Source organism: Apis florea, unplaced genomic scaffold, assembly GCF_048593485.1.
Source record: "Apis florea isolate Af1SG1 unplaced genomic scaffold, ASM4859348v1 contig_3203_pilon, whole genome shotgun sequence".
NCBI classification, from domain to species: Eukaryota; Metazoa; Arthropoda; class Insecta; order Hymenoptera; family Apidae; genus Apis; species Apis florea.
The window spans coordinates 5,365,483-5,377,148 of NW_028256723.1; the positions used below are offsets into that span (position 1 = coordinate 5,365,483).

The 11,666-nt window shown below is 23.2% G+C and overlaps 1 protein-coding gene and 1 long non-coding RNA gene across 3 annotated transcripts; both read right to left on the bottom strand.

Annotated features, from left to right (window-relative positions):
* Nucleotides 1–436: 436 nt before the first annotated feature.
* Nucleotides 437–5,094, bottom strand: LOC100868653 (katanin p60 ATPase-containing subunit A-like 2). 2 transcript variants are annotated; one of them, XM_012486938.3, is made up of 8 exons: nucleotides 4,240–5,094; nucleotides 3,897–3,967; nucleotides 2,548–2,721; nucleotides 2,055–2,334; nucleotides 1,746–1,914; nucleotides 1,561–1,673; nucleotides 1,103–1,302; nucleotides 437–847 (listed from the first exon to the last, which is right to left on the bottom strand). In XM_012486938.3, the coding sequence occupies exons 1-8, from the start codon at nucleotides 4,297–4,299 to the stop codon at nucleotides 472–474; spliced, it is 1,443 nt and encodes a 480-aa protein (XP_012342392.2). In that variant the 5' UTR covers nucleotides 4,300–5,094; the 3' UTR covers nucleotides 437–471. The 2 variants fall into 2 exon arrangements, with proteins under 2 accessions (XP_012342392.2, XP_086767420.1); XM_086911294.1 differs by having other exon boundaries at nucleotides 2,548–2,734.
* Nucleotides 5,095–8,398: 3,304 nt separating this feature from the next.
* Nucleotides 8,399–10,047, bottom strand: LOC147657171 (uncharacterized). Its single transcript, XR_015293021.1, has 4 exons — nucleotides 9,832–10,047; nucleotides 9,531–9,742; nucleotides 9,359–9,440; nucleotides 8,399–9,269 (listed from the first exon to the last, which is right to left on the bottom strand). It is a non-coding gene; the product is annotated as an uncharacterized LOC147657171 (long non-coding RNA).
* Between the last annotated feature and the right edge of the window lie 1,619 nt (nucleotides 10,048–11,666).

The following is an 11,666-nucleotide window of genomic DNA, read 5'->3' on the forward strand; positions in this document are numbered from 1 at the left end:
ATATGTTATTATATAATATATACAGGGTATCCCAAAAATATTGAAATATCCGTAAACTGGAGATTTCTGAGGTAATTTCAAGTAATATTTTTCTTTGTAAAAATTTTCATTACAGTTTTATTAACAAATTATTAACAAAAAAACAATAGCCAATCATGAAGCACTAGTCTAATAATTCCGTAATAGTAGCATTAGCTATGTGCGGCAATTTGTTAATAAAATTGTAACGAAAATTTTTACAAAAGAAAATGTTTGAACATGTTATTTTTACTTCAAAAATTTCTAGTTTATGGATATTCCAATATTTTTGGGACATCTTATACATATAAATTTATTATATATATATTATATATTGTATAATATATAATATTAATTTTTATTTAATATATTTTTTTAATATAACTTTTAATATAAAATTTAAAAAATTTAAGTATAATAGTATTTTAATTGGTTGGTTTTTATTAGATTTGATTATTTGTTATTTATATTTGTATCCCAGTTATCATATATATTCGTATTTGTTACTGTAGGTACTGTTTCTTTAAGCAATTCTTTTAATATTTCAATATTCCTTAATTCATATTTCAAATCTGTAATGAATATTTCTTTTTTTTCAAGATTTTTCCACATTGGAGTTACTTCTAACATCCATGCTTGTTTACAAAGCAATTTTATGTCTGCACCGGAATACTGTTTAGTATAATTCATTAAAAAATCTACAATATTTTTATTCTTTAACAAGTTATCACTGAGATATAATTTGAATATACCAAGTCGAGTAGCTTCATTGGGTAATGACACATATATTCGTTTCTCAAGACGTCTAAGTAAAGCTGAATCAATATTCCTATCAAACAAAACCATTGTTATAAAAAATTTTAACAAATAGATAACATAATAAAAAAGAATAAAAAATATTTTAAATATAAAAAATTTTTTATGTTTTTTAAATAAAAATTCTATTTGAATATAATAATATGTAATATATATGTAATGTAATATATAATATAAGAATCTTTTTCGTAAGATTTATATATTTCTCACATATTTTTTTTATTAATATTATTACTGTTACGCATTTTTATTGATTGCATATCTTTACCACGGAGAATTAGTTGCAGCTAGAAGAAGTACGTTTGAATTATCAGTAGATACTAATCCATCCAACTTAGTAAGAAGTTCTGATCTAAATCTTTTTGCAGGTTCAGATAATGAATTATTTTGTACGTTTGTAGCTATCCAATCGATTTCATCTATGAAAATAATTGTGGGCGAATGGCTATAAGCAAGATCGAATAAAACCTATTCAGAATAAATTTATTTCATTATATATATAATGTAATTATTTTTTAAACTACTGTTTTATACAAATATTCTATTAAAATATATATATTAAATCAGATGTTCCATATAACTTTAATTATATCATACGCTTCTCTAGAGCGTAACTTTTATCTAAAATATTTTTTAATATTTTCAAAAATAAGTGAGATATTTCAGATAATAAAGTTACATGATTACCTGATATACAAGATCTTTCTTTTATACAGGATAACTTACACGTATGTACTTTTCGGAATCACCTCTCCATTTACTAACTAAGGAGCTAGCTGTTATATTAAAAAAAGTGCATTTGCACTCTGTTGCTACAGCTTTCACTAACATTGTCTTGCCTATTTCATCAATTTTTTTATGAATATTTTTATTTATTTGTATGTGGAAGAAATAATGAATAAATATCTTACCTGTGCCAGGTGGTCCATATAATAGAATACCTTTCCAAGGCGAAAATGGACCGGCAAAGAAGACAGGATATTTAAGAGGATATACAATAGCTTCTTTAATAGCTGTTTTACAGTCATCTAAACCTACTACATCATCCCAATGAACATTTAAATTCTCCAATACAATCTCCTATATTACAAAAGATACGTTATTTGCGAAGAAATTATAATATTCAAATTTTGTTTTTGTTGCTTGTATTTTTATATATACTGTATTATTATATATACATTGTTATAGAATTATTATCAATTAAATTGATATTTTATTACATGTGATATGTCGACGGCAATTTTTCGCAATTCCGAATTTGCTGAATATAGTTTTTCGATACATTTCCATATTTTCGATTGCATAAATTTTTCTTTTGGGATGTCAAATTCTTCTGATGAAACTTTAACTATGTCCTCGTTGGGGAAAATTGGTTTTACTGTCATTGCAAGATTAATATTATTTATCTCATTATTTATTTCTTGTTGTATACTATTTTCTTTCATTAATTCACTTTGCGATTGTTTGGTAGCAGGCATTGTAACTTTTGTCTTACTTTTTCTGCAAAAATCATTTATCATAATTCTATTAGAAATCTATTATTATTAGTTTTATTATGAAACAATTTGATTACTCATAATTATATTTAACAAATAATAAATAATTTTAATAATTTTAATGAGTTTTTGAAAATAAGCGCATAAAATAAAAAAATATTACGAAGGAAAAAATTAAAAATTTTTTAACTGAATAATTTAAGTAAACAAAACTTACTTTTTATCTATATTTGTTGTATTTTTTTTACAAAACATAGGATATTTATTGAATTTCATATGATAATAACTTTCAAATTCCATTATAATTCTTTCTAAATCGATATTATCGCAAACCTGAATTTCGGAAACAAGTTCAGCTTCGGAGATTAATGTTTCGCAAGTATCTGTATAACTGGAAAAAAATTCTTTAAATATTGTTTAAAATGATGTTTAAAATGGTGATTGTCGTATCTAATAATTATATATAATAATATACATAAAAATAAATTTAAATATTATTAAAGTTAAATTTATTTATATATAATATATATTTATTTATATATTAAATATTGATTTAAAATTATGTTAATATTGATACAAAGGACAATGATTTCATTGTCAATTCATTGAAAATTTAATAAAAATATTTATTATTAATTTATTATTAAAATCATAAGATATAAATATTTTTTATTTTTAATTAAATATTTTTTAAGAATAGAAATTTTGCAAAATATATATGGACCAGAAGAATAAATAATGAGAAAAGAATAGAGATAAGATAAAAATTGTAGAATCAGCTTCATTTCTAAAGTTCACAAATGAAATATAATTTAAAAGAAGAAATATTAGAAGAATAAAGACAAGAATTGATCATCAGCATTATTTTTTGAACATCAAAGAAATCTCTTCAGATAAAGTAATTGAGGTTTATCATCATTTTTTAAATTTTAAAGATATCTTTTAAAAATATTCAAAAGATGACGCTAATCTTCAATTCTTGCTGTTTTTCTAAATGTATTTTATTTGCAACATCTAGAGATGGCGTTGATTTTCAAATTTTTATACTATCTTTGTCCTTTCTGCATTCTTATTCTTGGTATTATATTACCGTGTTATTACAAATAAAAAAACGAAATATCCATTCAAAATTCATAATTTTTCTTTCAAAATTATAATATTATCTTAATATATATCTTAATTTTCAATATAAAAATATAAATATTAGATTTTGCTACACAATCTACATAGCTTTTTGAAATAGATATTTTATTTGACCTAGAATTTGATTTTTATTTTTATTTTTATTAAGATATATCCATTTAAAAAGTAATATATATTATTTATATGTCAAATATTTATAAAAATATTAATTATTGAATATTTATACAAAAAGGATGTAATTAAATTATTTTAAATTTGTAAATATTTTGTATTTATAAATATTTTGTTTTATATAAATTAATAAGTTAAAATTGAGTAGTTTAAATGATTTAATATATCAAAACATATATGTATATATATTCAAGAAAAAATTTTAAATGAATAAATTTAAAATAAGAAAAAAATTTATATTATAATACTTACTTATTTTCATTCAGATAATCATATATAAGATATAATATATTTTGACGACGTTGTAAAATACGACTCTCTTCCTAATTAAAAATTAATCAATTAATTAATTAATAATCTTTATAAAAAATTTTATAAATATTTTCCCTCGCTTTTTCACAATAATGGAAGAACAAAGTACTATTTTTTTAACAATTTTTTGTTTATTTATTTTAATATTTATTTTTCAATTGTACATAAATTATAATACGAAAAATAGAAACAAAAATGTCGTAACAAACAAATAAAATTAAAAAAAACTGTACTTTTTATTTTAAAGTTTTGTACAGTTTTGTAGGCTGTAACATTTTCTTACCTCTTTTCGCAAACCATGACGCATCTTATTTATGCTTCCTTCCATAGACAAAACACTCATGATGATTATGATGAATATAATATTGATATTTTTCGATAAGCAGAAAAAATCCTGTTAACTCTTTTTTACCAAAAATAAATCTAAATATCTTATTTTATCTGTCTGATAGACAATAGAGTAAATGACAATACCGTAAAAACTACAAATCCGTAAAAACAATCCGGAAAAATATTATTCAAAGATTCAAAAGTAATCTCGATAAGAGATAATTATTATGACATTCATAAGAATCATTCATAAAGAATCGAAGACTTGTTTCAAAACATAGATTCGTTGCTATGGTGATGTTAATTCCGTATTAGTTCACATATATATTCTATAATACAGCTTACGTGATAACTTTACATATACTGTAGAATAGATGTGAATATAATGCCATGCTGTAGAAATTTTAAGCCGGATTCGCACGTCAAAAAGCGTTAAAACGGATGTTAAATCTGTTTTTTCAACAACTGTCATAACATAGATGTCACTTGTGTAACTATTTCTATGCTTAGAATATAATACTACGATAAATGTTACAAAACGTAATGTTTGTTTTTGACGCTTATTTGATCCTTGCCTTAATGGATAAAAATCCTATACTCCAAATCTCTTTTTCAAAGATGCTAGATATCTTTAAAAATAATGAGTATTTAATTAAAGTAACGAGGATAAATGATGATTCTGAGAATGCATGTGGATTCTCAGATGTGATGTTTAGAGATTTCACGTGGAAAAAATATTTAGTTACTAGAAAATAAATTGAAGAAATAACTAAAAGAAAATAAATTGAAATTCTAATTTATTTTAATGTAATAAAAATAAATAGACTTTCATATTTTAATAATCGTAATACAAAATAGTATATATATATAGTATAGTATATATATATACAATAACTTTAATAAAAAATTGTATTTAAAAATTGATAATTTCTTTTGCTTTTGTTATTAATATTCTTTCTTTTCATCAAATTATTAACGCATTCTTTTTTTCTCGTTTCTCGAAATTTTTTTCCCTTCTTTGTTGTTTGAATCTTTGAGACTCTTTGTTTAAGTAACTAGCTTCCGGATATTCTTTATCGTTCAACGTTACAAATCTTTTAGATTTCCTTAGGCTAGTTGTTATTATCAGATTGCAGGAAGCTTGATGATTTTTTCAAATATTTAAAAATAGTATTTTTAAGAGAAAAAATACTTAACTTATAAATATAAAAATATTTGATTATAAATAAATATATATACTTGATAAAAAGATAAAGACATTATAGATATCAAATCATCACATAATTTGGAAATTATTCTATTATTTTTTCCAAGAATAAATAATTAATAAGAATATTAAAATGGCATTTTTGCAAAATACCTAAATCTTAAGATGAAATTTTTTATTTCAATTTTCGGTATAATTTTTTGAACTTCCCATGATAACATGATAAGACTATTCTTCAAACTATTGCAAACTATTGCTGTATATGACTTTCTTATTCACACTTTCGAACCAATTGTTAGAACAATACTTCTCCTTAGAATAGTATTCGCAAGAAAAATTGTTGACTGCAATCAAGATATCACTGCATATCGTGGACGAGTCAAAAACGATAACTGATGTTGCAGGTGCACCAGTGCGTTGCGGCCGTCGGAGTTGGCTTTGACGCCGGTGCCGAGGAGAGGCGCAGAACGTGTTCGATCGACCCGCGAACGCAGCCCGTGCTCACACTGCGACAGAGTTCACTTCGGTTAGTCGCTGTTTGCCCGTCAACCGCGTATGGTCGTATTGGTTTGTGATTTTTTGCTTCCCATTCGTGAATCTTCTTCCGACAACCGGCCTACACGTCGCCACTTTATCGTACGATTATTGTTCTTCATATCATTCTTCTCATATCCGATTTCGTCGTAAAAAAAAAGAGAATTGTTCGTTCCGATCTTTGTTATTTGGAGGGAATATACATTGTACGAACACATGGACTGCGATACACGAGGAATGATCGAGACATCGACGTGATGCACTTTCGAGGTAAATTAAAATTGTTTTCTTAATGAAGTTATTTTTCTTATTTTCCTTGTTTACTATTTTTCTTTTTTTTTTTCTTTTTAGATTAAAAATTTTGTGACATGCAAAATATTTTTTCAAGGAAAATTGTAATTTAAAAAAATCTTAATAGAATGTTTTAATAATTAATTAAATTTCATAGCGTAAAATGATGTAGTTGTAAATATGAAGAGGATGATTTGATTTTATAGGACCGAAATATCTTTTAAGGAAATTTAAAATTTGGAAAACTTATATAAACTTTTTTTGATACGATATTATAATAATAAATATAAAAATAACGATTTGGAAGACATATGTTTTCTTTACAAATTCAATTATTCGTATTTACGATAATTAAGACTTTCTTGTTTCTCTTGGTGTGTAAAAATTAACGGATTATTAGATTATAATAGAAAATTAATTTTTTATATAATAATAATTTATTAAATGTAATGGATAAAATGGTGCTTTTATTATTTCTTTTTTCTCCATTTTATTTATATAAGAATTATTTAAATTCTGTTACTACGTTCGCAATATCATATGTTATAACAAAACATTTAAATTAATTTGATCCGTTTATCAAAGTTACGGAAATCCATGTACAAATCGTAAATCGAAACACGTATGAAAATCTTTAAAAAATTTTTTTTCAAAATTATTTTTTAAAACTATTTTCTTAAAGATTAAAATTTTTTATTTTATATTCTACATTTTTTTTTCTTATTTTACAAATTCGAATCAATGTAACGATATAATTAAATTAATAATGGAAATTAAGATTACTATGATGTTTCGAAAAGATTATAAAAATGAATATTTCTGAAATTATAACAATGATAATTTCACTTTTTTATTCATTGAGATTTAATTATCACATTAAAAAAATAGAATTAAAGTATTCAATTGTTTTGATTATCGCATTTTATAATAAATAAAAAAATATTATATGAAAATATAATATTATATAAAAAATATTATATATATATATTTATTTACGAATAAGATCAATCAAATTAAAATGAAATTATGATTCTCCAATCCATCATTTATTCATAACTTTAAATTAGTACTTCTAAATGACCAGTTTTAATCACTAGATGGCAGAATCGTGATTCAGTGATAGAGCTTTAATATACGGTAAACATTCTAATATACATAAGTGCTTGTAAGGCTTCATTGTAAGCATTACTGATAGCAGCGTTTATAATGAAATATAAATAAATAAAAATATATATTAAAATTTGAACTGAAATATATTACATTCAATTTTTAATATGAGTGCAATTAAATAAAATCACAATTTATAATATATAGCAAAAATCGACGTTTTAAATTAAAATAAAAAAATCGTAATTTTTAATAATCGAAATGAATTGATCGTATAATAAAAATTGAGAAATTTAATAGAAATTTTAATAAATTTAATAATATACGAGTAAAAAAGAAAATAATTTTTTATATTTAAAATTCATAGAAGAAAAAAAAGCAAGAAATATTTTCATTCGATAAAAATTGTTCAATATATGTTAAATGATTATATATATTAAAATTTGAAATAAAAGAAATATTTGTTTAATTAATTAACAAATGTTAAAGTGCAAGATTAATTAATATCCAGAATGATTCATATATTTTATATATTCAATGTTTAATAAGAGGAGATTTTGATACCTGAAAAGTCGAGAAATAATTAAATTCAACCGCTTCGTTACATATGCAATTGTGCATTCGCATTTGTACATTATATTGTATTATATTTAAGAATACGTATATATATACGTATATACTTATTATACCCTTAAATGTGTACGTGATGGAACGAAAGATAATAACTCTTCTTTTTCCTTTCGCTTATTTTATATAGTGATTGTGTTTTAAATAATGAATTAATTTAATTAATTAAATTAAATTAAATTAATTAATTCATTATTTAAATAATTAATAAATAAATTAATTAATAAATTAATAAATTAAATTCGTTAAATAAAATTAATGTAGCTTAACATGAAATGATAGCTATAACGATAGTATTGGTATTGACGTCAGCTTCTCAAAATTTCTCAAGTATCGAGGTCGACTATTTGGGTTAAGAATTTATTTCCAAGGTTCTATAAGTACAAATGCTGCATGGATATGAAATTTCCAATATATTTTTTAGTAATAATCATATTGAATATTAGTAAAATATTTTTTTCCATCTTTATCGTTCGTCTTCTATTTTCATTATTTTTAAGATATACATGTACGTATAATTGTATTATAAATTAAGAAAAATAATATATACTTTGTTTATCTCGTTATTTTCGATAGTCGAGAAATTGACGATTTGAAATTGAATTACTTTTGAAAAATTCTTGTATGAAATATCTTATGAAATCAAGTATAGAAAAATCATATTATTAAAAAATTAAATTTTAAGAGGATTTCTATAACAATCGTGTTACGTAATTATTTCTTAACAATTTATCAATTCAACTGATTAAAAAATACCGTTATTTAATATTTAAAATAATCTTCGAATTGATCATATTATGTTAAATTAAACAATATCATGTTGGAAGTCGGAAAACATCGTAGAAATCGGTAAACGCATTTGCCTTGTGAACGTGTAATGCGTAAATAATAGATTAGGTGATGGCAATCATGTGTATAACTGCTTTGTCTTGCATACTGTCCTATTCAATAGTCGAGCATATACTATATGAATCGCAATCATCGTTGTAAATTCAAAGTTGGTGAAGTTTGTTTCGTCCCATTTTTTTAATCAAACTAACTGGATCGACGATTCGTATCAATTTCGAGCATTGTTACGCTTCGGACAATTTTAAAGCATGCTTCGTCGATTCATTCGTTTTGTAACATAGATCCTCTGACCAATAAATTAAAACTTGAATTAATTGATTTTCAATCCGTTTTTTCTTTTCCTTCTTTCCTCTCTTTTTCTTTTTACTCTAATGTAAAATTAATATACATAATAAATAATAAATTACATATCACAGCCAAATATTTGTAGATTTCAAAAATTCTATCTGAGTCTTACAAATTTTATTTAATTCGTATTTTAAAATAATTTTGAAGTTTGAAGATTTGAAGTTCAATTTTCCAAAATACAAATGTATATCCTGTGTGTTTATGAAAGAAAAGTGCAGTTTTATCAGTTAAATAAGTTTTATCAATGTTAATAGAAAAAAATAAGACAATTTGTCATTTACCTGAGTCATCAATGTTGTCCAATTTAAATTCTTAAATCTTGAAGGCTTTCTCCTTTTCTTTTTACATTAAAATTAATGAATAATGAATTACATATCACAGCCAGATATTTGTAGATTTCAAAAATTTTGTCTGAGCCTTACAAATTTTATTCAATTCTTTTAAAGTACTTTTGAAGTTTGAAGTTCAATTTTCCAAAATGCAAATGTGTATCCTGTGCGTTTATGAAAGAAAAGTGCAGTTTTATGAGTTAAATAAGTTTTATCAATGTTAATAAAAAGAATAAGACAATTTGTCATTTACCTGAGTCATCAATGTTGTCCAATTTAAATTCTTAAGTCTTGAAGGCTTTCTTAAGAGTGTTGATTGATAACTTGCTACGTTTAAGAGTCACGTTGCTTAAATAAAATAGAGCTGATTCGATATCAATTGATTCCACAAAATTAAAACCCCAATGATTTGTTGTACAAAGTTAATTTCTGAATCTTGTACAGAGAAATTAATTTTTTTGCTGTAATAATTAATACAATTAATGATTATCTTTATCCAAGCTTCTGATATAATTATTTTGTATAAATCTATTATAAATCTATATTGATGTAAATATAATATTCATAAAAATTGAAAAGACAGTTTACAGAATATTCCAGAATATTTTATATTTATTATATTTTTATTTCTTTGAATCACAAATTTCTAATTCAAAGACTTAATCCTGTATCTTGATTATCATAGGTTCATCCCTAATATACATAATAATGAACCGTTTATAGCAATCCCGTTTGTCATCCTACACATTCCAGAAACTCGATAATTCACCAGGTTGCCGCTTTAACCGTACAGAAAAACCTACATCTATAAATAATTGATGGCTATTAATATTGCATCGACTTTTGAAAGTTCTTGATACAATCTATTTTATACCATGTTGAAATAAATCGAGGTTGCTGATCGACCTTTATCAGAGTTGGATAAATCGAGTAGTTCAAACGATAGTTCCAAAAAAAAAAAAAATTTGGAAATTAAATACCTATCGCAAAAAAAAAAGAAAAAGAAATGCAAAAACTAAACAAAGTTTTAGGCGTCGATTATAACGTGATGAAGTTTGATGTTATATGAGTGTAATTATAAAGAACTAGTGATTTTATCTGTTTATCTATTTACAAGAATGCAACAATAAAAGTGTTTTTTAGTTTTTGTTCGTACGATAAATATTCTGCTTCATTGACGTAACGACAATGTACATAGACGTCATCTAATCGATAACAAAAATACATAAAAAAAAAAAAACTATGAATAATATGAAACGCGTTTAAACAATACGATTCTGGTTAAAGACATGAATTTAATTAAAAAAGAATCAAAATTTATCGTCAATGTTTTTATCGTTGAAGTTTCTTTGAACTTAAAGAACTTTTCAAAATTTATCGTTAAGAATACTTGTCTATATTTGATTTCAATGCCATTTTTCAATTATACAAATTAGTCTAATTATAGCTATTATTTAATATAAAATTATTAAGATAAATTTTATATTAAATCTTTTTAAATCGATTAATATATAAGTACGTGAATATTTAAAATATGAATGAAATATGAATATTCATGAAAAAAAAAATATATATATATATAAAGCTTAGTGATATTAGTTTAATCTTTAATCTAATTTAATCCCTTTTTTTATGACAGAATTGATCAAAATGTTATTGTTGCATAAAACAACATTTTACTATATAATAACAAGCATATAATTTAATACAATTTAATATTTTTCAATTCTTTAAATAATACAATTTCGTAGTTATAGATAAGTATTACGAATTTTTTTAATGAGAATTTTATAAAGTACAAGAAGAAATATAAAATATGAATATTAATTTTTACTTTACTTTTACTTCACTTTTATATATTTTTTAAACAAAAATTTTACCAGCAAACAATTCGAAAATTCACGATAAAAACACTTTTTGATAAAACATGGATGAAATCGGCTAAATCGGATGAAAACTCGCTGACCTGCATTGAAAAAAATTCTCTCGAGAAACGAAAAACGAGTTTGAAAAAAAAGGTTAACTTCACCACCATCGATTGGAAAACACTTTTTTACAATTTTTGCCAATTTGACAGAATATATTACA

What these genes read in the sequence shown, in the direction of transcription:
- LOC100868653 (XM_012486938.3), bottom strand. Translation starts at nt 4,299, where the DNA reads ATGAGTGTTTTGTCTATGGAAGGAAGCATAAATAAGATGCGTCATGGT. An exon ending in ACAACAAATATAGATAAAAA is followed by an intron (nt 2,335 to 2,547) that starts GTAAGTTTTGTT and finishes TGATTTTTGCAG; the next exon opens with AAAAAGTAAGACAAAAGTTA. An exon ending in GCTGCAACTAATTCTCCGTG is followed by an intron (nt 848 to 1,102) that starts GTAAAGATATGC and finishes TTTGTTTGATAG; the next exon opens with GAATATTGATTCAGCTTTAC.